We start from the raw sequence: 27,499 nt of genomic DNA, 5'->3' as shown, positions 1-27,499 counted from the left end.
ATTATTATTGTTGTAATTTTTATTAATATTATCGTTATTTTAATATCAATGCATTATTATTAATATTATCGCAATTAATAATGCAATTAATAATATCGCATCACTGACGAATCGATTACAAGACGCAACGGTATTTCCTCAGATGATTTCAATAGACAATTTCTCATTGATACATCATTAAAAATCTTTCAAAAATAAGATCTGTTTAAAACAAAAGCTTTTAAAAACTTTATGTAACATGATGAGCGAAAATAAAATGCGCGATATATGTATATAAACATAAAAAACATACGGACTAAAAGAAAAAAAATTGCGTTACGTTGCGCACAGAACGCAAGGTAACTATGCACAGCAAGGATCATCGAGAGAAGCGAAGTAGAACGCTCTTCACCTTTGAGAGGCGAGAATCGTTGTGATCCTACTCTCACTTCTTCTTCCACAACTACTTTATTTTATAGCATACGCTATATTGCATTTGGCCACTGTCGATAAAGACCCCAGCTGCGTCAGACTATTGCAGTTCGTATATTGCAATCCTACGTTTCTAATGACTTATGAGATAGCCCCGTTTTCGTTTATTCTTAGCAGAGCAGAGAAAGGGCGTGGGTTAAAGAGAATAGTCGCTCCAGTCGTGTGTGTTTCGAGTGTGTCAATGTGAAATAACGCGTGATGCGTATTGAACGTATATAAACGAAGTATTAACATTATGAGTCTATTAATATCTATACGTATAAGTAGAGAGCTCTAGTCCAGAACTTTATCTCTCTCTCTCTCTCTCGATCTCTTCGTTTCATTCTGACCCATTCTTTCTCACATACACGCACGTGCTCTCTTTTGCTCTTTCTTTCATTCTCTATCTCACTTTCTTTTTTGATCTTCACATACACTGATCGCTTGATTTGCCTTTTTCTTTGTTCTCGTCAACCTCCTTGTCTTTCTCAACTTCCTTTTCTTCCTTATCCGCCTTCTCTTTATCGCCCTCTTTTTCCTCCTTAGACTCTTTGGACTCCTTCGCTTCTTCTTTGCCCTCCTTCTCTTCTTGTTTTTCAGGCTTCGGCAGATGCGTGTTCATATCCAGACTGGAGCAGATTTCGTCCCAATCCGGGAAGCATCGTTCCTTGACGCGCGAGCAATGACCGACCAAGTTGGGACAGTTCTCTACCATGTAATCTCGCAGGCTGTAGGGCGTGTCTTTGTCGATGTACAAGATTTGAGCGAGATGCGCGAACGCTACTACATCCATCTGCACAAATCCGACATAGATCGTAAAACCCGTCGAGACGAGTTCGATTATACAAATTGCCGAAATTCTAGCTGATAATCGTATCAATTTTTTGCTTTAAAATAAACATAATTTATACGCGCACTGCTTGAACTTTCACAAATTACTTTTGGTAAAAAATTATATTTAAAAAAAAAAATTAGTTGCAAATAAATATGTATCCATGATAAACAGAATCTTACTATATGATCTTCAATTCAAAAGTTAATCATACGAAAATACTCTCGCTTAAAGCTAAATTTTTTAAAAATATTTAAATTATTGTTTCCCCCAACATTATAAATGAGATGTTTTCTTTTCGTTTTTTTTTTTTTTTGAAATATTCTTAACAATATTAAAAATATTGATTTTTTAAATTTAAAGAAAGTTTATTTATAAATCCAAATCCAAATCACTGATTTGCTTATTAGTCTGATATTTCATTTCTTAAAAAAACTTTGTTTTTCAGTATCTAAAAAACAAAGTGCGATAGAAGGCAATGTGTTTACGGATTAACGGATACTTACGGTAGTCGGCTCGTCTCCGAAGAAGAAGGGCTTGTCGGCAAGCGTGTCCGAAAGCACCTTGAGATCGGTGCAACCAAACTGAGACACCTCCTCCGGACTATGCACGCCCATTCCTTGAGCCTTCACTTTCCTCGCACCCTGCAACCAATCCAACTATCATCTCACTACAAATGGTCACGATGCTTTGTTCTACGCTTGCGTTTCCCTGTCTCAACAATATACCTCAGCTACCACATTCATAGACATCTATGGCCACAAGCGCAATGGTTTGCACTTCAAGCGAATACTATGAATGATTCTAAGGATAGCATGAAGTAACATTGTGATAACGTGTAAGCAGCGAAACTTGGTCGAAGTAAAATCCAAACAAATGTTATTATTATTTTTTTCGCATCTAGTAGCACAGATCTTAACAGATATTTGAAAACTTGTATTTCATTTTACATAAATGCACTTTTGAGCATTTCACACTATCATCCTTATATTCCATATTATTAATATCTAAGCAAAAACATATCACCTCGACCAGGACTCAAGAGTTAAATTAATTGTCGATATTGGCTACTTAAAGTCTAACACTTTTAATATCGAGAGGTATAGAAATATGTTCAACAAAATGGCAAAACTACAATTAGTATTTACACGAATATAACTGTGAATGCACATGCACTAATTGCAAATATAGATATGTGGAATCGTGCGTTTTGAAAAATGCGAACAAGTCGAGGAATATTTTGGTTTTTTTTTTTTCTTTTGCATACAGCATACATCATTATTATATGCATATATAATTATGAAAATACAATGTGGAATATAATTATGAAAATATGTAAATAAGTTATAAAAAACATAAAGAGATGCGAATGAGTTATTGCAGTTGAACAGTTAGAGACCGTGGAATGTGAAAAAATTATCATTCAGTGATCTAACGTCCAAGTTGTATGCTAGGTCACACCGATATCACACACGGCGAACGATAAACGAAACTTACCTTGCGTCCAAACGTGAGCTTGAAGAAGAAGTTCAGAATCGAATTGGGTATACGTGATCCCAGTGCAAGCTGCAGATTGACCTTGTAGCCCTTCAGGACTTGATCCAAATTCTTTGTGCGCCAGCACGCGACCACCCAAACGAGATGATTCTCGATCATGGATATCATGGCGTGGGAGACGCTTCGCTGCTCGGATGTGAGACCGGCGTCAAGATCCTTGCCGAATTTCTGGCTCAGTTCCCGCAGAATGATAGTACTATCGGCGATCTCCTCGCCGTTCAGTTCAACGAACGGCAATTGGCCCTTCTTAGAGCGGAATTTCATCTTGTGATCAACATTCTGAAACCAAGCCAAATAAATAGTTAGTATCTATCATCGATCAAAATGTAAATTAAATTACGATGGCGCTTGTTTACAATATATCTCGAATATAGAAACGCTAACTTTGCATAACCCAAATGTAAAAATTTAAATATATATTTTAATATATTGTCTTTCTTCTCCTTAGTTTCGCAAATTAGTTTTTATTAATATTGTAACGTTTATTTTTTATTCGAAAAATATAAAATAAAATTGCGATAAAATTTTCTGCTCGAATAATTTAGAATAAAATCACAAAATTAACCCATTTTTTTGTTTAGTTTTATTATTGTATACATTTTATTATCTAAAATATATTATAAAAGCTACATTGTAAAAACCCTTTTTCTCCTCGTTCTCTCTTTTCTACGCGATTCTTCGTCATCGTACGTAATAAATAACTTTGTGAGACGGACAGGGGCATAAGCACTTATACTCTCGCGAAGTACATGCTCTATTTATAGAGTCGTTCGTATCGTGTTAAATGTATAAGTGGGATATCGTGGTTTTCACAGGTGAATCAGCTTATTACATCTAATCTGCGAAGCTATTCCACGCGATGATATACAGGGATGTCTCAGATTTATCACTATATTTTTAACGACAAATATTTTTTGCAATAAAAATATAGACAATTTTGTCCTTAACGATAATTTCTCATGAGATTTTTGCTTGACAAAATTTATCGTTAAATAATATTTATTAAATAATATTTAATTAAATATTTAATACATAATTTAAATATTTAATTAAATATTATTAATATATAAATAATAAATAATATTAAGTAATAAATATTATTAATATATAAATAATATTATTAATATTATATACTAATATTGAATAATTGAAATGTAACAAAATAAATTTTAAAATAAACACGCCTTAAAATTAATTGAAAAATTGTGTCAAGTGCTTACTCAATTGTAAAAATTTAATTTGCAAAAAAATGTTCTCTCTTTTAGTAATGAACTGTTTCGTAATATGATTACCAAATAATTTCTCGCGTAAAATAAGGTCTTATTTCGTTAATTTGCTATTATTGAGAAAGAGTGATATATCCAAGAACTCAAATTAATTTATATATATATATGTATAAATTTGAGTTCTTGGATAAGTTACTCTTTCAATTTTTAAATACTTTCTAAATTATCACACTATAATTGTGATCAACATAAAAGAATGTAGTTCTAATTACTATAATTATAATACAAATGTACTTAAATACGCTAACAAATAAGTATGATTTTTAAATAAGATTTCTCCGTAACACTTAAATAGTATGTCTTCTCTCTTGCATAATTTACTATGTGGATCAAGTATTTCATGCTGATAAAAAATGGAGAGGAGTATTTGCAGTCAAAGTCAAACAAGTGGATAGGATATATGAACTACTAAGCCAAGACGTAAACAAAGACTAAAACGAAACCAGGGCCATAATGCGCGAAATCTAGAGCCGAGCTAAGAAGTAAAACTACTGGTATTGCGCGGGGAATCTGTCAACGAAAGCAACGATACACAGTAGAGATGCATGCATTGCTCCAGTTTTAACCCTTTCGAGTTAGACGCGACGACAAGATCGATGAGAACTAGTTGAGAAGCGTGCATATAATACGCGTGTGTCGCGGCTGTATAAGGGTCAGTCAGAATGCTGACACACGTGTATTTGTCCAAATGAGTCATCCTGCGCCCTTTGTGCCCATTTATCCTTTCACTTTATTTCCATCCCCTCTCGAAATATTCAAAAATTCTCGTCAATTTCAATATTTTTACCTACAAACGAGAATAATTCAAGCGAATGTAAGAAAATATTTAATTTTTTTTTTACTAATATCGCTTAATTAATTAAAATCATCAATATTCAATTTTAATTTTGTACGTAATATTATCCTTAATATTTGATCGGGTTATTTGCATTTTCAATGTTAATGTGTAATGTCAATAACGAGAGGTAGTTGTGCAGGGCGGGGTTGTTTGCATCGAACACCCTGCGGCCTGTTCTCGATGCAACACATTGACCTCCCTATTACGTCATGCTTATTATTCATCGAAATTCCTTATATATTCGACTAAAATGTAATAACAATAATAATGCGGGTTCATCAAACGTTTATATATACATTTTGGACATAACACAGCGAGATTTATACATTATATGCTATTAATTAATTAACATTATTAAAATTTTTCATTAATATGATAATAAAGTATCATCTCTCCATTGTTTGCAAAATTTTCGAAACATTCCTAACATTTTACGTGACTCTATTAAAAGATCAAATTATTTAGAAACTCCAACAAATTATTTGTCGAAGTTTCTCACATTTCTTAATAATTCAACGGATAATAAACGTTGGGCGATAATCCAAGACGAAGAAAAGATATCTTTATCGGTGCGAAAAAAACATTTTAAAATACAATTTACCCTTTCCCTCCCCCCCTCCTTCCCCCTATCTTTCGAATAAGAACAATATCGAAGAAAAAGTCATCGCCCTCGGATAAATCGGAGATATGCCCGCTATCAAACCGCGAGCGTATTATTGAAATACTTTGCATACTTCGATTCCAATTCATAAGAGCGTAGGAGCGGGAGTACTCGCGGGGCAGGGGCGGGTTCTCCTGCTCGACGCCGGAGAAGCCAAAAGAAACGGACGAAAAGGTGGCTAGAGGCTGGGATCGGTGCAAAGCGCAAGGGAGAAGGCGCGGAGTGCGAGCGCGAGCGCGAGCGCAGAGGACGATGAACTCGCGCGGCAGCAGGCAGCTTCCGTCGCCTGGCAACGTCCCCCACTTGGCCTCTCCCACCGGGCGCAGCGTCGACACCATCATCGGCACACGCACACATGTACCCACACCCACAGCATCGTGTCATCGTCGAGCGTATGCGCTCGTATCTCGTATATATATATATGTATAAGCCGCATGCTAGTAGTCGTGATGGTGTTTTCTCTCTCTCTCTCTCTCTCTCTCGTCGCCGTCATCGTCGTAGTCACCCTCGTTGATCGTAGTCGTGGCTGCCGCCGTTTGCGCTGATATTGATCGCGGGATGGTGCTGCGAACCGCCGCTTGCGCGATGTAAGAGCACGCACGTATCGCGTGGAAAATCGCCGTCGAAAAACTAGTCTCGATCGTCAATGAAGAAGGAGAAGGAAAGAGAGAGAAAAAGAGAGAGAGAGAAAGAGAGAGAGAGAGAGAGAGAGAGAGAGAGAGAGAGAGAATGAATCTGTCTGTATACAGGACAATGTTTCCAGGGTCAAAGTTCGGGGCGCTATCGATTAGCCGCATTATTTGCGTTAAGCTAGGTCCAGGTAAAGCATCGAGGAGCATGTATCGAAATGCATTGAAAAAAAAATACTTTTATATATATATATATCTTCTCTTTAAATTTTCTGAAATATTTACAATCAAGAATCGACTAAAAATCGCGAATTAAAATAAAATAAATTAAAATAAAAAAAAAAAAAAGATACAGATCGTACCTTTCTTTTCATCGTAATCTTATTTAAACAGATGTAGTAACGTGACAGTTTGATCATCCCGACCAAAAAAAAAATGTGAAATGGCGATAAAATGCGCGAGGAATGTATTTTAAGAAAAACGCAGTGGCCGAAAATGTGATAGGGAAATAAAACGACGTGATGTATAAGTTTTGAAAGCAGATGTGCAAAGGGAAATTTCTACGCCGTAAAGACGTCTTTGTTCGACGGAGGAGGCTATAAATCAGCTGGATCCGCGCAGCGACACGCGACACACTACGACGCGCCGCGCAATCTATGCATATATCCGATCCCTCATTCATCCTAATGGACTAGAAGCATACTGTTTCCACGTCGCGCGTTACGTCGGTCGATGCGTTCCGGCGCAACGGATGTCGCTGCAAGATTTGCATGTGCATTTATGCTATAGACGTGCTGCGCGTGGCACAGTATAATTGGCTACTTACCGCGCTGCCCACAGGCGAGGACATACGTCAAAATACCTATGTATTTCGCGAGGCACGCATACGATCCGCGACCGTAATTCCACGTAAGAATGCCAACCGATTAATCATTACGAAACGTCAAATTATAATATTCGCGCGAGAAAAGAATTTTCCTTTGTTCTTCCCTTCATCGTGCGGGATTATATCTTTCGGCTTTAAGTCAACGGGATTTTAATGCTTGACGTTTTTCCACACGTTATATTGTAAAGAAAAATCGAAAGATATCCAAGTTATCATTAGTGAGAAATTAATCGCAAATTTACTACGGAAACGTGACGTTTCAGAGAGATAATTTTTTGGATAAAAACTTTGTATCGTTTCTATTTATCAAAAATAGTACTCTCGAAATACATATATTCACCATCTCCGTGCGCGCATCGCTCGCAATATACATCCCTGCGTATCACACGTGACGCATGAACACTAAATACGTTAAAGCGCTCTTAACCAACAGCACGGAAATAAAAGAAAAAAGCTAGAGAAGAGTTGAACATGCATAGCATCGCGGAGCGTGTCGTAGAATCACGTCGCTTGGATCAAGTAGATTGCTAGCTCAGCTAGCTTACCAGATAATCCTTGGCTTCTTCTCGCTTACATACATTCAAAGTGTTAGGTAGCGAATATAAATTAATTTGTAAAGGAGATCCTGTTGCAGGTATTGAATTTATAAAAAAAAAATCTATTTTCTTGTTGTACGGCTATTATATATTATTACAAATAATATTCATCCTTTTATTCTCTTTTTTACCGATATTGTACGAAACTGACAATCTTTCTTATGTACACATATATTTTTAATATCATGTTTTCCCTTGCGAATATTTAATATCTTTAGCAGAAGTCGATAAAACATCCAAGAGGACAGAGAAAAATGAAATGTATATTTTTATATTACAAATACCGCAAAATTTAGTGCAATTTTTTAAAAATAGTTTTTCTTGTGTTTTATTGTAAAAATAATTTCGTAGTGATATGATTTATGGTTTGTGTTGGTTATCGTTGTTAGAGACAAATTAGAAACTGGGATGAAAGAATGAGTGAAATTTAATTTGAAAAGCTTTGTCATTTAAACGAATCTATTTTATTTTATTTTTTTTTTCTAAATAGGCCGAAATGAAAAAGATCGAATCTCAATTTGACGTTGAAATGCGCGCAGGCGATCAATAGACACCGACGGAGTGCATTCTTGTTTCAATAATCAGTCAAATTGAGAGAAACACCACGCCTTGCATTCACGGACGGTAAATTATCTCGACATTTAACCCGTTGTTTCCTCGAGCGTGACACCATAAAGTCGCACAATGAGGCCCGTTCATGCCGCGTAAACAATCTTATGAAACACGATAACCGCGTCGATATCCTTTCATGCAGTAAATATAGCCCTGAATAGCATCGTCTACAGAGCCCAAGGGAGCTTCTTTATTCAATATTGCAAGTTGAAAATGAGAGTTTGGTCCAATTACAAATTGACTCCGTTTGCTTATTTTTGTACGAAACAAAATAAACGAAGAACTGTTGAAAACACATTTTTTTTTTTTTTTAAACACAACGGATTAGAAACAATATACGATTAGAAATTCAAATAATCACGCTCTAGATTTTCAATAAATACAACATAAATATTAAAAAATAAACATGTTTTGATATTTTAAATGTATATATTGTATTTATAAATAATATCAATTGTTATTTAAATTAAACATTTTTTTAAGGATATAATAACAATTTGAGAATAAGAGAGAGCGAGAGAGAGAGAGAGAAGAGCATGAAAAAGGGAGAGAGCATTGGAGGATGCGCACAGATCAGTCGTTTATTTTTCTATGGAGTGCAATGAACCCCTATCCTCCTCGCCAATCCCCCGGACCCGGCGTGACAGAATAAATTTCTCGCAGATGAGGAATGTCAAGCCAAGAGAAGGAAAGAGAAAGAGAGAGAGAAAGCGAAAAAGAGAACGTGAGAGAGAGAGAGAGAGAGAGAGAGAGAAAGGATCAAAGTCATCGTTCTTCTTCCGCGATAAGATAAGCCGTAATGAGGTTCAATTGGAAGATTAATTAATTAAAACCTACGATAAAGGAGTTAAATTGGACAATATTACGGACGGTATGCAGGCGTACTTGTGTCGGAGAGAGCGCGCTGCGCTTATACGAGATCCCGGAGCGTGTGTACGAGTCCGCCTGCTGCTCATCGCCCGCGAGATGAAGGCGAATGAGAGAAGGAAAAAAGGCGAAGAGGGATTTACAGCTGCCGGGATATACCGAGACCCGCAATTATTGTTGCGGGGTCGTCCCGCGCCGTTGACGAACGCGAGCGTTCTTCAGCAGGCGGCGTCAAGAGCCCCCGCGACTTCTGTTACTACGTTTCCAAAAAAACCTGTCCCTCCCCCGATATTACTTAGGTATCTCTAGACATATCTTTTGAAGCATAGAATAAAAAATATTAATTTGAATTACTTATGTGCTGTTCCGTAGATACGATATGCATCTTTTTAATACCGCGGTATCAATCTCATATTATCATTTTATCAAGATATATCATTTCTTTTCGCGGGTAAAGAGAGATCGATTGTTACCAGCATCGTGATAATCACATTATTTACTAATATATTTTTTTTTAATAATCAATTTTTTCCAATATTATGTTTTAAACTTTTAGATATTTATTATTATCCGCATGATAATAATCACACTATTTATAAAAATTACGTTTTTCTTAAAATTCTTTTCAATAATCTAATCAATTTTTAAAATACTGCTTTTTGCGCTGTCCGAGATACTGCAATACATGTTGACATACATGTGACACTATCTATTCATCTATCATGTCTATTTATAATAGGTTTATTATTTTTAAATGAAAATTTAGTTTGTAACATTTAAAAATGTTTGAAATAATATATATATATATATATATATATATATATATATATATATATTCTACAATTAAACATAAATTATAATTCTTCCTATCGCGCGTGTCGACTAAACTAAATATTAATATAATCGTGCCTTCTGTAAAGTATCGTACGATTAAAAGATTAATAAATTATAGCGCTCGTGCAAAAAAGACCTTCGTTGAAATTCTTTCTCGGATCAGGCCGCGATATCGCGCGGTGACCAGCTGTAAAATAATTACGGCGAGTATCACGCCTCTCTCGGAAAATACGACGGGCGAACGCGCGACGCATTACGATTTCGCTCGGCAACGAAGATAAAAAGAACGAGACGAGAGGAGGACAATCGCATTTCCAAGACGGGCAATCTAGTCAACGGCTAATGGAATGTAATAGAACGCTTGCCTAGTCACCGCCTTGCCCTCTCATCTCGTTCTTCTGTCGTTCCTCCCATCGTCCTCTCTTTCTCACCGTCTCGTTTCGCTCGCCTCCTCGTGAGCCTCCGACGCATTCGCAGACTTTTCTCTTTGTCGCGCTTTGTTCCTGCTGCGAGAGATATGTACGATCGTGGTGACTTCAGAAGTCTTTCGCCGCGCTATTTTAAGAGTTGCGCTCCCGCCCCCGCATTTATTTCCGCCGCCTTTATTCATATATGTGTTGCCGTATTTGAAATTAGTCAGCTGTCGCGCTGCAAAAAATCCCGCGTCAGCTCGTATATTTTGGACTGTTATTTTCTGTCTACGTATCACGACAACGGTAATTAAATGTATCATCGACATTGTGACCAACTGTCTTAACGTGGCTATTCTTTAATCTCTAGCTGTGAAAATAATTTAATTTCACTGCAGCTCGAAAAGCAAAATAAAGAAAAAAATAAGCCAAAAAACAACTACTCGGTTGACGGCACGTTAAATACCCTCTTATAAAAAAAAAAAGTGAAAAATAATTTTGCAGCTTTATACAAATTGAAAATTATTAATATTAAATATTGTTTAAAAAAGTTTTCATAAAAAATAAATGATATTAAATATAGACAGGAATCGAAAGACATAAAGATAAATATATATTTTAAATGAATGTGATAGAAACTGAAACTCGAAAAGAGAACGTGCGACGAATGATAACTGCGATATTATTCGTCTTGAAAAATGCTGAACTCAAATTTTTGACATATCTTGTAACATAGACATCTTACTCTTTACAGCTGCGAAAGACGATAATCTAATTAGCTTGCACCTGGACTTCGGAGAATGAAATATTAGCCTCGTAAGCTTCTTCATCATAATTTATATAATTACGCTGTTACATACATTCGTATATATGAACAAAGAACTTTCTTAGCATGCTATTAATATTCTAATATTACAAATTGGACTGTTAAGATATACAGGCTATTTTATCTTCACTTTAAATTAAACTTTTCTGAAAGGTATATATAAACTATTTTTAAATATATATTTGAAATTCATATTTTTCTTTATGAAAAAATTTAAAAATATAGCTCAATTACAGAAATATTTAATAAATGTAAATTAAAGATATTTATTTAAAATATTTAATAGATGTAAATTAAGATCTCTGTAAATCAAATTTTTATAACAAAACGTCATATTTTTTCCGATTTATTTTTAGACATATTTTACTATAAAAAATTTAATTTAATATTTAATTACCCAGCCAAAAAGATGTTCGAAACTGAATAGTGGAACAATAAACCCATTGATTAAATCCTTCGATTAAAATGTTCGCTAAAAATACCTAACTTTAAATTGAAAATTCTCTTCTATTACTAAACAATTTATTAAATTAATGTTAATACTGAAATGACGAGAAGCTCTGTACAGACATTTTAATGTTATTAATGTAGATTAAGGAGAAGGGAATACTTAATGAGAATTATTCGATTATGTTCGTACGCTTGGGATAACGCTTACTTTGTACGGTACAGCTCCGTGTTTCCCGGTCGTGATTAATTTCTCCATGACAGCGGGCGCTCCGAAACCGCAAGAGCTCGCGTCACAGAATCTCGAAATGTTAGTGAAAAATATTAATATATACAGAGAAATTATTATAAAAAAGAAAATAGAGATTTATAAAATTTTAGATCACATTTTTGTTATCAAAAAAAGTCCAAGCATATCTTAGAGATAGAATTAACGCACTTGCTATATGCATTGAATCGCACGATGCAGATACTTAATGCGCAGTTGGTATGTTAGAAGAACAATATACATATTGTTCATGTATAGACGTGTATACCCTGTGTACACATAATTTACATGAACTATCGCGTACATATTCTTATTGCGTCTTTAGAATCACGCGAGTTAGAAACAAAGGCAATAGAGGTAAATATAGACAGTGTTTAACAGAATTCCTCATTTATCAGATTAAATTATAAATCGCATCATACATAAAAAAAAAAAAAAATAAGAATTCATGTATAAAATATTATAGTAACCTAAATTCTAACTTTATACATTTCTCAGTTTCAATAAGAATAAGAATAAAATTTTCGATAGAAGCTGCAGATACTATATACCGTTGATACCTATATATATAAATACGTAGAAAAATGCAATGTTAAAGAGCCAATATGATATTTTAAGCCGCATTCATAGAAAATCGATCGCGCTTCCAATTATACCTTCTCTTGTAAGAATCTCTTCTCAGAAATTCTACCTTAACACCGTAACACCTTGCCGAGGTGACAATTGCGCATCTTGAAATCCGTAGAACGAAAGTCGATCCACGAAAAGAAATCCAAGATTACCCAGGGGACAGCTTTTATCGCAGACACGCTTTATCGCGAAGCGTTCGCTTTGAAACCGTGCCGATAAATAAAACTCTGATAGTCCTGTCCTCGCTAGTGTAACGTTTGCAAATAAATGCGTGAGAATTGATAGAAAAACAAAGGCGATAGCTGCATAGAATAATGAATCTCATGGCTGATACTTTGGGAAGGATCGATTCAAGTGGATCTGCAACCGTGCATTTTCTTGACGATGACAACTATTATTGGGAAAATCTGGCCAGTTACTTCGTAACGATGATGCGCGATCCCGGGTGCGGGAAGATTTGCGCACCTGAAATGTCGAGCGGCTCAGGTACCGCAGGTAATATCGCGTAACGGGATCGATAATGTCAGGGAGCTATCGTGTTACGCGGATAAGATACGCATCGCGCGGACGCCTGTCCCGAGAGCGATGTTATTAGTGTCGGGAAACTGCGTATTTCAGAAAAACGGAGAGGACGGATAAGACACATAAGTCTTTAACATGTCAAACAGCATATAATCGCGAGGTTGCGCTGTGGTGCTAAATGTGACGATCTCGCGTTAAAAGGCTACATAAACACTGCTGATACGATCTCAAACATTCGTAGACACGCTCGTTTTAATAATGCAATATCTCAATAACATATTATGCAAATAAATCCAGAAATTAGTGTAAAATATCAGTATTAGTACAACATAAAATATCAATATCAGCATATTAGTGTGTGAGAAATATATTTAAATATAATTCTTTGTTTTTTTTGCTCTTAAATTTATATATATATATATATATATATATATATATATATATATATGCACAAATAATTTTTTAAAAATCATTTTCAAAATTTAGTATACATATGTAAAGAACAAAGAGAATTATAGGAGGAAGAATATATTTGTTTGGAGCAATGCTAAATCTCTGCGACTTTTCCTCCAGAAGATTACCTACCCACGATCTCGTTAATGCTCTGGTTTTCGCAATGGTTGGCGCATGCTGATTGTCCTCGAAAAATTATCTAAACCGACATTCCGAGCGGAATTCCAGCGGAATTCAAACGATCGCACGCTGCAATGATTCTCGCGCCGGTAACTATAAGACTCAATTCCAGGATATACCATTCCGGTGAGTCACTCGTCGGTTCATGAATAATTGCGCTCACTGACCGATCGTGTCGGACGATAAAAACTCATGCTGCTCGTACGCGTCGCCTAATCGTATCACATATACACATACATCGAAATCACTTAATTTACGATACTATTAGCTATGCGTTTACGAGATCATCGCGGCCGACCGCAGCTGATTAGTCAAGCTTGACTCGGCGCTGGAATACAAGAATTCATCATTGAAAGAAATTTTCAGAACTGGCGCCATTGTGTGCGTGCGCGCGTGTGTGTGATTATTCTTCTTCTTCCTTTCATTTAATGGCAACTATTACTGCTCTAGGGATCAGATAATCCCGGCCAACGACTTGTCAAGAGTAACAAATACAAAAAAATCCTCTTTAAGAGAGAAAGTTGAAGTAGAAACTCAAAAATAGGGTCCAAACGAAGGACACAGGCGTAACATTTGTTCCTGTCCGTGGGTGACAACTGATTATATATATATATATATATATATATATATATATATATATATATATATATATAGAGAGAGAGAGAGAGAGAGAGAGAGATTGACTGTTCTTTATATTGCATATATAATTATTCCATTTTCTATAAATTTATCAAAATCGAAGATAACGAATATTCTACAGTCTTTATGAGAGTAAAATATTTTCATTCTTGTTTTTTTACTCGTTACAATCGATGATGAAAATAGAATATGTAAATTTTTAAATATTCAAAATATTGTTTCTCTCTGTTACGTTTATTTTACGGAATATATTTTTAAATTTTATTTATAGACTCGTACAGTGTATATATTGTAGCAAAGTGTTTATCAATATTGTTTATCAAATGATATACATTTAACATCTACACCGCGCCTTCTGAAATAAGATAATCCCGCGCACTCGTAATCATATGAAAACATTAATCGGTAAAAATTATATTTTTCAATTAAAACATTAAAAAAAAAAACTGATGTAAAAAAATCAGAGCAAAGCACACTCTCAGCATATGTATATGTGTGTATATGTAAATAACATATCGATAAATATCGATATAAATACCAAGTATGAAGTTAGATAGAATGTAAGATGCTGTTGTCTCGCTCCGTAAGAATTAATCAGGTCGGCAAAGAGCATAAATCATCCGGCGGCCTGTGGTATGCACTAAGCGAATGCATACCTCAAGCGAAGTGAGAGGACGGGAAGGCGGGGAAGCAGAGCTGCGAAAAGTAATTCCGCAGTTGTACGCGTGGAAAATTATTTTCTAACCGAGCATCGGCAGCTCGTCAATATTCCCGCATCGCATTATTCCCGTTCGCCATTTTAGCATTATGGCATGGCGTTTCAGGGCTGTCCATCTTACGACACGCTCCCGCGCATCGCTATATAAAGGATCGTAGCCCCCGCCGTCCATGATCGGTCTTATACATTCCTCTTTGTCGTCGTCGCGTCCTGTCGCGAGAGAAACGCTTTATGAATACCGATTTTCAATCCGCGTGCGCTCTCGCAACGTCAAATTATTGACGTAAAGCCGGCCTTTGGCACGCGCTCGAATAACAATAACGCGATACGAGATTCTTAGCGAATGTAATATGGAATGCTCGACAATAGGCGTGAACTTGTTGCGTAGCCTTGTTGGAAATTGGAAGAGCCTTGTCCTCCAAAATTTATTTACACGTATATTTTCTCATGATTTTTGAAGATTTGATGCCAGATTGAATAGCTAATTGGTTTGTGTAATTAATTTTGCTCTTTTCTCCACTTTTAAAATAAGAATTTCATAAGAATTTCATTAAATTAAGGATTACTTAATTGAAAAGTTTGTTCATTCATAGTTTTACAGCAAAATTTTCTCTTTTATCTCAAATAAGAAATATTGACACGCGCACATAAAATGTTATTTATTATCAAACATTCCATATGCATCATCATTTGTCGATTAACATTTTAACAAAGCTACTATTTGTTTAGATACATCACGGTTAGATTGAAAATGAATCATCCGTCCTTTACTTGTGTGGAATTTAGTAACTTTGTAAAGCAAAAAAAAAATTTTTCTGTCTTTGCGTGTTTTTTTACTAATATTCTCGCTTAGAAATCAATATATTACGAAATAATTTAATTGCGCTCAGTGCTACATATCAATAATAAATTCGGCTTTTTTATTTTTATAAAACCTGAGCAAATAATTTAAATTTCTAAACGCAAATATATCAATGGAAATAGAAAAGTATCAGAGTTATTTTCATCGTTTCGGTATGCTGATAACAGATCGTTACAAAATATTTCGTTTATCTAACAAAACTTGACTCATAAAAAAAAAATAGATAATATTTATTTCATGATCGGGGTTCGGTTAAGCTGAAGCATTAACAAAGTATGCATGCTATTAATGACATTCGAGTTATGGAATGTGGTAATAAGGTATTGAGAAAAAAAATTAATTACAATATTAATAAGAAATCAAATTCCAATCGCGTAATATCAAAAATACGCTTAAGATTATGAAACATATAATTACTTCTCTCTATTCAAAACAAGTGCTACTTTAGAGTCACTTTAATAATCAGTGAAAAAAATTCTTTTTTAGAAACAGCTTTGAAAAATTTCAAAACATTGGGCATCTTCCTCTACTAATGCATCCTCCAGGTATGTTTACGTCAAATTCGCTCTAAAATAATTTTAATTTAATGTTCGTGGTAAAACAAAGATATGCATAATGTGTCGAAGACTAGAAAATTACACGATAAGTAAATGACGACAGTCTTCCAAAATCTCTCGTAAAACACTCGTAAATCCATCGTTAAAATTAAGGTCGCGATTTTAGTGAAACGCTCCGTGTGTCCCTCATTCTGCAAAAAAATTAACGCGTCATAGGATGTTTGACGTGACATCGATCGCGAATTCCTCGTCGTCGCGACGTGAAACTTTATTTGCAAACTTTCATCGTACCTGCGTGTATGTACGTATCAGATTAGCGTGTGTTTGCCAATAGCCATGTGCCGTGTGCGCGCAACGACGCACAAACTCGCGAAAGCACGCGCACGCGCGTATATGCGCGCGTGCATATGCACTCGGCTCTACTTGGCCGAGAGCGGCAGGTGAGGTGAGGAAAGTATGCACCTACTTTACGGTTGAGGCAGGTCGCGGTCTTTAAATCGCCGGAAACGTACGCGCGACTAGAGGAAAGAGAGAGAGAGAGAGAGAGAGAGAGACGCGTTCCCTCCTTCGTCTCCTTTCCTCCCCCTCCCCCTTCGTCCTTCCTCCGCTTCCCGATCGTTTGACATTGTATTTTCGTTGCCTTTCGAAAGCTTCTCGGAAGGCACCATGGCCGATAATCATGGTCAACGCCGTTATCCGACTACATATACACCTTAAAACTGGTTATGCCAGTGGCGTAGTCGGAATGCATGTCGGCTGCCTGCTATCCGTATTTTTTTTTTTTTTTCCTTTTGTCGAAAGAAAAGGAAGAAAATAAATGCAGATCGTACCCTAAACCTACCGGGTGTTCCTTTAGCCGGTGAAGACAGCGATAATTTCTTAGAAAAGTATGACGTTTACAGTAGTCGTTTATCTTTTATCAATGAAATATGGTGCTATTCTAAGTATTCTCGTTTCAATAAATATACAATACATTTTTTTGTCAGAATAAAAATGGAATTAATATTTATCGCGATAACTGATACTTTCAACGTTAAGTATAATTAAAACTTTAATTAAATCTTTATTTATTTAGATGGCGTACAGAGTTGGGTTAAACGTGTTTAAATTTGCATCTGCTTGCATTTGTGGCTGAAAGGAGAGTGGAGTAAATGGAGGACATCCCGTCACAAATATACTTCGTGTTTCAGAAATAGCAACGGAAACGTACCCACCGACTAATAATAATTTCTTGCTTCTCGCATATAAACATTATCGTAATGCCGTAAATAAATACGAAACGGCTATATTTTTACTCGATTTTTTTTTTTTTTCATCCAAGATAAAGAACTCATCTTTCGTCCGCAGTAGCAAGCCGTGGCACACCTTCGTTCATGTTTCAAGGAGAGAACTTGACGTTACCACACGCATATCTTTTTACATTCTAATAACAATTTTACATGTGCATCTCCTGTTAAAGTATGAACATAACACCGTTCTCTAACGGTGAATCGGTATGGTTCATAATCGGCAGTAGCATCATAAAGGAACGAGTGAGAAACGGTGGGAAAAATATCGCCGCCGGCTTCTTCTAACTTAACCGCGAGGAGGGAGGGGGCACTTTGTTTTTTCTCCCGTAGAATGTTGTTTAAATCCTATGACTCAGCTAATTTCACGGCTCGTTAAGTTGCAAGCGACCCAGCCCGTACCATAACTCGATCGTGTTGATTATGTCCTTTACTTAGTATCCTACAAAAGTAATCCCTACGAAAGAAATCGCAGCGCGTGTATAGTGCGGTCACTTATAATTGTAGAGAAAACTAACGATGGTAGGCACTTCCGATTGGCCCCATTTTTATCGGAGGTTTCCTAAGCGGTTGAGCATAACGCCGTAGACATCGTGAAATCTAGGTAAGAATCTATCCAGGAAACGATCGAAACTTAATCGCTTGAATCCGATTCGCTATCTGAGTTACAAGATTTAAGATACGATATTAAGATCTTTGTGTGTGTGTGTTTCGATATTTGTAGTATCAAATAATATTGAAATTAAATAAATAAAATTGTAACAGAACTCTCTTACAGATTTACAGATTTCTTTCTAAATATTTTCCGTTTTATGAAAAAGAATGAAAATTTAATTTAATTAGATTGGATGATGTCAATAAGACAAATTGTTGAATTATTTATTATTTATTAATTTTCTCCTGAGAAATCCACAATGACGTACGCCTATGCAATGACCGAAGGTCAAAGATGCGTGCAGCTGTACCGAGTACAGCGGCTCCAAGAGTCATCTCTTACGTCGCCCCGCCCTTTCCTCCCTCGCTCTTTTCTCTGCGATAAACCAGGATGAGCCAAGCGGAAATCTCATCGTGCAGTTTCCTTGAATTCTCGATGATACGTGTATAAAATGTTTAAAAATTGAGTAACTTTCCAATTATTATTTTGACGATATAAGCGGATTTTCTCGTATCCATCAAATATAAAAATTAAAATATAAACGAAAGAGTTAGAAAAAGAAAATATCCTTTCTATGGTAAATTTTTTTTTTTTATATAATTTCTATTTTATATTTCACAAAATAAGAATCTTTAAATATAAAAAATTTAGATCCAATTTTGCTATCACAGCTTCCACATTTCGGCACAGACGTATTCGATCTTCCGGACTACCTTGAGAAAGGCTACAATTAACAATTTTCACATTACAAGGAACTCTATTCTTATCGCACGTTACTCTCATTACGGCCGAGTTGCATATGTAGCAAAATCTAATGCCGGTTGAAAACTGCTTCACGCGTTCTATGCGCTAGTTGGTCGACGCTGGTGGTGGGAACCCCGTGACAGAGACGGGTGCAAAACACGTGTGAACACTCCGAGAGGATTAACGGGCGGATGCGGCACTTAATAATTTGCCAATTGTTTCTACATCGTAATGCAGTATTAACCGGTAAGTGTTTCGCGCTTGAGCGAACTATGAGCGTCCCGCGCCTCAGATGAAAAATTATTTTCATCTTACGGGCCGATCACACGAAATCGCTTTAGTACTTTAATCTGGTTTCCAATCCCTTCCATCTCATTTTGTTCCTCTTTAAATACAAGAGCACATTTTTCTTCCTCTCTAATAAAACCTTGATATCTAAAGTTCGTTCTAATTTCTCATAAGGATATAAAAGCACAGAAAATCGATCGCTAAAAAATTATAAATTACTCATCGTCCGATGCTTCCTCCTTCTTCTCACTTGTGTATCCTTTGCTGCTCCTTTATGGCACTCATATAACACTCGTGAAAACACAGTTGTTAATTGCAATCGTGCCGGCACTAATCAAAACTACACGATGATCGCACGATACTTTGCGACACTCCCGATATTAATCACAAGTTTATTTTTTATTATTGCGACGGAAAAATGTGAAGATTACGGTTACACGAAGATATCGTTCGATATTTAAAGAACGCACAATCAAATTCACGCGATGTTATCTCCGTCGTTAGCAAGTAATGTATGTCAAAACGTATTATTTATTATATTTCGAGAAATAATACGAACGTCGAATTTTGCGAGGTATGCCGCGCTATTGTTTACACCCCGTCACCTTGTTATCATTTCTCGGGTCAACACTCGAGCGAGAAGATAATGACGTAAGACGCTTCGTATTACTATCGCTCTAAAATTATGATTCGCAATTGATAAATATTAAAATATGGAATTCTTAATAATGACTGTCCTTATTAATTAAACGTTCATTAAGTTTTATATCCACAATATTTTGCTTAAATCTCAAACGCGATTATTCTCTATGTATATATTAGTAATTATCGATTCGCGGAGTTAATTAATTTTCACAATTATTGCATCCCAATTAATTCATGTAGTATCGTATAGTTATTATTTTTAAAAATTTCAGTCATTAATAAAATATCGGGGTTACAAAGTTTAATAAGCTTAATCCGCTTAATTAATAAATAAAAATATTATTAAAAACTCCGTAATTTAATATTTATATTAATCGCGCATCATAAATTCGATGCTTGTATTCTGCGGATATTTATCTTTAATTTTAACTTGTATATTTATTTGCGTTATAATAAGAGATAGTAAAATTGTCATAAAATGCCCAAATATATTATTCCTTGGGAACAAAGATATCGTGTGAATCCGGCCGCGCGAATTTTCAGTACCGAACAGATCGCAGCTTCATGTAACCGTCATTTTTTCACGTTCTCCGGTTGCAATTTAAAATAAAATATACGATTAATGTTGGGAATGTCGTGCAAAGTGCCGCGCGATCGTCGTGTTGCGCTGATTAGTGCGAGCGCAATTGTAATTAACCGGGTTTTCGCGAGTAGCATGTGAGTATCATAAAGAAAAAAAGAAAAAACATATAAGAGAAAGAGAAGGTTTAAGGCGGCATCAGATGATGATGGAATAAACACGAGATAATTTTATTAATTTCTCATTTGTTATACTTGTAAAATTAATTATTCGTCTATTGTTATGGTAGCGACTCATTAAAAAAAATAATCAAAAATTTATTTCGCAAATATTAAATTCAGAAATAAATGAATAAGAATATAAATACGGGGTAAATAATTGGGCCAACAATTTAATAGCAAACTGTTAATTATTGTTAATTATTATTTTTTAATTATCATCTATTCTTCAGTTTTAAGCACACTTTATAATTATAATATTCGTTATATGTTATAATTATTCGTCATAATGTTATAATTATAGTATTCGTGTTAGAAAACATACATTATTAAATAATGTTTTTAAAATCTATTAACAATATTTTCGAACAATTAATTTGCAATTATGCTTAATATATTTATTTTTTATCCACAAGCAATTTTTCTATAAAAAAGAGAGAGTACTTTCCCTCATCTTTAATATTAATTTGTTATTTATTGCTAATGAATTTGTGATTAAAGCAAATTAAAAACAGATTAGCATTTAATTAATATTGTCATACAATCAAATGTTTGATTTCTTGTGATGAGAATGCGAGCTTAATGACGGTTCACCGATCTAATATTTAATCGATTCCACACCAATGAAATCGGGTATGGAATTTTTATTTAAAACAAACATGCGGAAGCGAAAGAATTCAACGTTGGCACGGTTTCGTTGGTTGCTTGTGCAAAGCTGGGGAAAAAGCGAACGAAGCCGCATTCTTCGAATGACGATAACACACATTTTAGCGCTGTCTCGACGAAAGTCTGAAGAGTTTTACTTTTCTCTTTATATCGTATTGTACAAAGGCCACTTGAGCGATAGCTTCATCAAAGAAAAAGAATTTCCGGGTACGCTATATGCTCAGAAAATTAAAGCAGCGATGTATGTATCTCAAAATGTAGACATATTTAAAAAAAAAAAAAAGTGAATGCTTTGATAATTTTTTATTCCCGGCATTTAAGTGTATTTAGGTATCCGTGTTAAAAGTAAGCTTCCAAGTTTATCTGACATATATTGTTCGCACAAGGTTATATCTTATTCGGGCAGAGTTAAATTCGGAAACTGGGATAATAAAAAAAAGTCGTTTCCTCGATGTGGAGATGAAAAACGCGTCTGTCTAGATATAGGATGTTTTTCGTGCTATCTCCAAGCCGTGGAAATAATCGTCGGTGTCCTACTTCAAAGATGTTAATGAAAAATAGAAAAGAAATTTCTCGTCTGCGTTCAGAAACTGCGTTAGAGCTCGCGGTGTCGATTAGCGTTAACATATTCGAAGTTGGCCGATTCGATCAATTGATCTCGATCATTCCATCTCGTTATTTGTAGCTATCTTGGTAATGATTAGTTCAATAGGAACTTCCTCCGCATTACCTGTGACCTCTTTTCTCCCAATTCTGTCATTTCGCGGTCGGAATGATTATTCATTGGGAAAATATAATGGGGAAGAGGTGGACAGAGAAAGGGGACAGACAATATCTCACGATGCTACAGCAAGACAATTATCGTCTCTTGGCATGCTATTATAGTATATTTATGACACAGCTACTCGGCGAACGAAATAAATAATTAACGTGAAAAATCATGATATGCTTAGATGCTAAATACACGTGTCAACGTAAATCATATGAAAAGAGCATACTTAATAAATTTCCAGCAGAAATGCTAAAGACAAAAAAAAAATGATTTTTCGATATTGAAATATAACCATAATTTCGAAATTATAAGTAATTGCAAATTAAAAAATTTATATAACGCTTCAAGGCTATGAATTGATAACAAAATTTTATCCTTCATTTAAATAAAATGAAGCTTAATTTCATACAAATTAAAGAAACTTGCCGTTTAATTGTCAGCGATAAGAAATGAAATTGAAAGATGATTAGAAATAAAAATAACAAGACTTTTCGTTATATTTTCACAAATATAAATATAACTACTGCGAAGGAGAGAACAAAAAATATTGAAAACAAGTTTCAAAATATATCTGTCTTTCCAAAAGATTTTATAATCAAGACATTTGTATAATTATTTTTCTTCTCATCCTGTAATGATTAATGGCTTTTAATATCAGCGCAAACGTTGTATGCTACTCATATTTATTCATAAATATTTATTCATATATATGACTCCGAGATTGTGAAGTAGTCAGAATTAATAATGACAACAATTAAATACATTTTAGCACTGAAAAAATTCTATGCCGAAATTAGATACGACGATATTTTTAAAATAAGTATAAATAAAAGTATATATTGATAACAATACTGAATTTTCTCCCTAAAAATCGTCCTTCAATCGTAATTCAATATTACTGTCGATATAGTTGGATTAAATTATTGAGAGACAGCGAGTTTCTTTGAAGATTCCTTTAAAGTTCGTTAGGAAAGACAGGCTCGCGCGACTAACGAAAGGCATTCCTCTGTTTAGCGAAGCCTTGAACGGCTACATCGACGCTCCCTTGCGAAGCGTTATGTTCAACAGATGTCGGGGTAACGGACTCGCGGGGGTAGGCAACAGCGACAATGTAGAAGGAAGACAAATGTGTCATGAGGGTCGATAACCAGGCTAGACATCACCGGCGGAATTTCTCCACCGGAGTTTTAACTACGCAAAATTTTATCCTCGTACACACTCAGACTCCTCAAACAATTCAGAATCAGTAGTTTCTTTAGCACGCATGTGGCGCAATATCATAGTCTACGAAGCTAAATTGACGAGAGGAGGGAATTTTAATTTCTTGGCGAAATATCTTCGTAATATTTTAATGATACCGCAGTTTGCGCTTTATACTTTAACGAAGCTCTCGCTCGAGTTAATGAAAAAAAATGTTGGTAATTAAATTAAAAAACTTGCAGTTGTAATTTTCATTAGGATATATTCCATACCGCAGATTTTCCGAGGAATCTGCAAGTGAAAGAGAAAGAGCGGGATATCTCTAGCAATAAGATATCTTGCATATGAATGGAATATTTTTAGCTTGCGCAATAAGAGTGAGTAAAAGAGAAAATTTCGCGTCCCAAATTATAATAATTTTGCATAAAAATCTATTCATATCTTCTTAACATAATTTTCAAATCACGTCAATTGTATATGCTCATATCATTAGAAGCATTCAACGCGTATCATAGTCCGTCATCAATGAAAATGTGAAAAGCCCGTTAATCCGCTGCTCCTAAGCTAACGACTATATAGCAGTCGACAATGAAGATACAAAAGCGAACCGGCGAACGAATTCTCAATTGGCTATTATTCCGATCATTAGCGATGATTTTCGCTCACAATATCGTTCTAATGAATCGCGATAATTAAGAGAGTCGAATGGGAATGCTTGGGAAGAATTTCAACTTTCGCGCGAGAAAGCGTCCGGACTCTCGACGATGATGCGAGTAACACAATCGATTTTCGCGACGATTGGTTCGCGGAGATTCGCCGATATCGCATATCAATCTGTACGAACTGACGACGGTGGGAGAAAAATACGTTTTTTTTTTTTTTTTTTCTTTTAAGGAACTGATTATTAAATTTCTCCGGAAAGGAGCTGAAACGAGCGCGGCTCGTAACGATTACGCGGATTATAAACGGAACTTTCGTGCAGATGATTTTCTTGCCGTCTCGGAAGCGAGATGCCCCGCTTTCTATATCAATAAAATCGCGCAGCGAAAAGAAATGACCGATCAGAGGTAACGGATATGCCGTAAATTACATTATTCGCAAATCACCGTGTCAAATTTGCGCAAATTGACCCGTAAAAGTTGAATTCTCTCACGAAATGTTTCATCCCTTCTCTCCTCCCGCGATTTCTGTAATAAAGAATCTCGCGGATATAGATAGATAATCGTAAATATACGTAGAATATAATCTTAAAAAAAAAAATCTATTGAATTTAACGGGTAAGGGTTTATAGGTCTTCGAAATGCAAAAACACAAGCTTAGAGATATCTTACAATTTTTTCAAGCGCCGCGCTGAAGGAAATTTGATATTACCAGAAGTCTAACAAGTGTTTCCGAAAGCTCTAGAGATATCGATATTAGGGGGCTCGAATTTTCTCTACTTCAATCCAGAAACGCGGATGGAAGAAAAAAAAACTATTATTCTTATTCGCGTGTACATATATTTCCACAATTTCGATATATGCATATTTCATTCTGTGCTGTCATAATTTATGCGCAAAATGTCGTTGTATTATTTTTTTTTTTTTATCGGTAATCGTCCCTATCATTCTTTTATTGACCAGTCGGGGGATAAATTTATTTTTATTTCGGCAACACGACTTACTCTTTACCGGGGGTACGCCTAGGTCGAACGCACTGCTCCGAAAGTTGACAGCAGCCGCCATTTTGAAGCGATCCGCGCGAAGGCCGCCTTTATGTGCATGCATTTTTATTGTGCGTCGCAGCACGATTATTATCCTTATCATGTCGCGTCATGTATATTTTTAAGCGTGCGCATTTTTCGCATTTGTACGACGAAATTATCTCGAGGAATGTTCACGTTATCACGACGAGAACGGAAGAGTTGTTTCGAGGAGGTGAAATGGAAATGTCGAAGGACAGTCTCTTTTTGTGTCAGCAGCGCAGAAATTTCAAATGCATCGCGTATAAAAATATTATGTCCAAATTTGGGAGAAGACGACTATTTTTTTGGCTCACTTTCGTAGAGAGAATTCGTTTCATTTTCCTGTCAGGTCACGCTTTAATTTTGAAAATGTAGCACAATTACACAAGAAAATTATTACATTTCGATAATTTAAAAAAATACGATGTAAATCAATGCAATGATTAAAAATACGCCTGATAAATATTACGATTTCTTATTATAGCCTCGTCCGGATAACTTTGGGTAACACGTTTCTAAGCGCGTTACATTTACCAATCCATTTCCTCTGCCGAGAGACGCTCGAGAAACAATCACAAACACGCGCACGGTATGTAAACAGGCTTCTCGGCAGCCTGCATCAGGAAAGTCGAAACGGAGTCGAGTTATACGAGAGAGCGTTCCCTTCATCCACACCCTGATTCCTGCTGAGCGAAATGCTCCGAGCGCGCGTTTGCTGCGTGTCAGAGAAACCCGGCGACACAGATCATCCCAATTGCATCGATCTGCGCGAAATATTTCGTGCGTATAGATTAAACGAGGCGGACAGGGCAACGCGGTATAAATTACCGACGTCGTGCCGCGGATCGAGACTATATTACGAGAACGGGGATTTAAATCGCTATACTAATTCACGCGAGTACGAGAACGCCGATGATAAAGACGCGCGAAAATGATTCACGTTTAATTGCGAGAATGGAACTGTTGACATAAGGGGACAAGATTTACCGTTAGTTATATAATCGAGCGATTTTTTTAATCGAACTCATGGAAACTTTAATTTTCAGCTTCGATTATAAATTTGTATAGCATTTATATTCCGTTCGCGTGAACGGAGTTGAACGCGCGCGCGTCGCTTTAATCCCTGCTCCGTTCGTTCACACTTCGAAAGCGGAGCCTTACGTATATATGTATTTCGTATATATTGTATATTTCGAAAATATCTCGACTCCGAAAGGCGATCGCCCGCGCAGAGTCGGTCGCATCGTCCAATAAAGAGAGAGAAAAAAGAAAGAAAGAAAGAGAGAGAGAGAGAGAGAGAGAGAGAGAGAGAGAAAGAAAGAGACAACGGCCGGAGAGACTGGCGCTCGACGAGCAGGATAAAGAAAATCGATTCTCCCTCGCCGGGTCGGCAGACCGGCAGGCGGGCACAAATACACGCACGAAAGAAAAGCGAGGGGACCGATTTGGCCCACGAGGATAGAAAAAGAAACGAGGAAAAAGAAAAAAAGGAAAAAAAAAAACAAAAAGATGCTCGCGACACTTACCTCGTATTTGATGCCGTTCAATCGCAACCACGTCTCCACCTTGAGACCGTACGGGGATAAGGAGGGTAGCAGTGGCGTCCGCGGGAACTGATAGAGATAAACAACATCTTTCTCGTAATCGGGATGATGCACGACGTTGGCCTTCGCCGGCGCCGCGGCCGCACCGCCGGCAGCAGCCGCGGCGGCGGCGTCATCGTCCTTCTTGCCGGCCGTCTCGTCCTTCTTCGCCGCGTCCTTCTCCTCCTGCTTGTTATCCGGTGCGTCGTCCTTCAACGCCTCCTTCATCTCCTTCACGTCCTTGATCTCCTTGCTCTCGGGGCCGTTGTTCTCCGTCTCAGTTGCCATCGTCATTCTTGCTACTGCGTCTCTCTATTTCTCTCTCTCTCTTTCTTTTCTTCTTTTGCTTCCGTTCGAAGCTACTCGCAGTTACTCCTGCGCAAAGTCGCTCTCGTTCTCTTTTCCCTAAGAAGCCTCGCCTCCTCGATCGCGTACACTCTATGAAGTCTGTCTCTCGGTAGCGCGCACCACACAAACCGTACGCCAAGCACTCGTCGCTTCTTTCTGCTCGCCGGCCGGTTCCTTCCCGACGTCGCTTGGTCCGCTCCCGATTCCCGTCTTCCCCTTCTCCGCCGACCC

The 27,499-nt window shown here is 36.4% G+C and overlaps 1 protein-coding gene across 1 annotated transcript; it reads right to left on the bottom strand.

Annotated features, from left to right (window-relative positions):
* Positions 1–877: 877 nt before the first annotated feature.
* LOC126858289 (failed axon connections) lies at positions 878–27,499 on the bottom strand. Its single transcript, XM_050608493.1, has 4 exons — positions 26,864–27,499; positions 2,780–3,118; positions 1,789–1,926; positions 878–1,243 (listed from the first exon to the last, which is right to left on the bottom strand). Exons 1-4 carry the CDS (start codon positions 27,212–27,214, stop codon positions 878–880), a joined length of 1,194 nt encoding a protein of 397 aa, XP_050464450.1. The 5' UTR covers positions 27,215–27,499.

This window comes from Cataglyphis hispanica, chromosome 24, assembly GCF_021464435.1.
Source record: "Cataglyphis hispanica isolate Lineage 1 chromosome 24, ULB_Chis1_1.0, whole genome shotgun sequence".
Lineage (NCBI taxonomy): Eukaryota > Metazoa > Arthropoda > Insecta > Hymenoptera > Formicidae > Cataglyphis > Cataglyphis hispanica.
The sequence above is the reverse complement of the archived record's forward strand: the minus strand, read 5'-3'. Positions and strand labels throughout refer to the sequence as shown.

What these genes read in the sequence shown, in the direction of transcription:
- LOC126858289 (XM_050608493.1), bottom strand. Translation starts at nt 27,214, where the DNA reads ATGACGATGGCAACTGAGACGGAGAACAACGGCCCCGAGAGCAAGGAG. An exon ending in TGAACGGCATCAAATACGAG is followed by an intron (nt 3,119 to 26,863) that starts GTAAGTGTCGCG and finishes GCTTGGTTTCAG; the next exon opens with AATGTTGATCACAAGATGAA. An exon ending in AGCTCACGTTTGGACGCAAG is followed by an intron (nt 1,927 to 2,779) that starts GTAAGTTTCGTT and finishes GATTGGTTGCAG; the next exon opens with GGTGCGAGGAAAGTGAAGGC.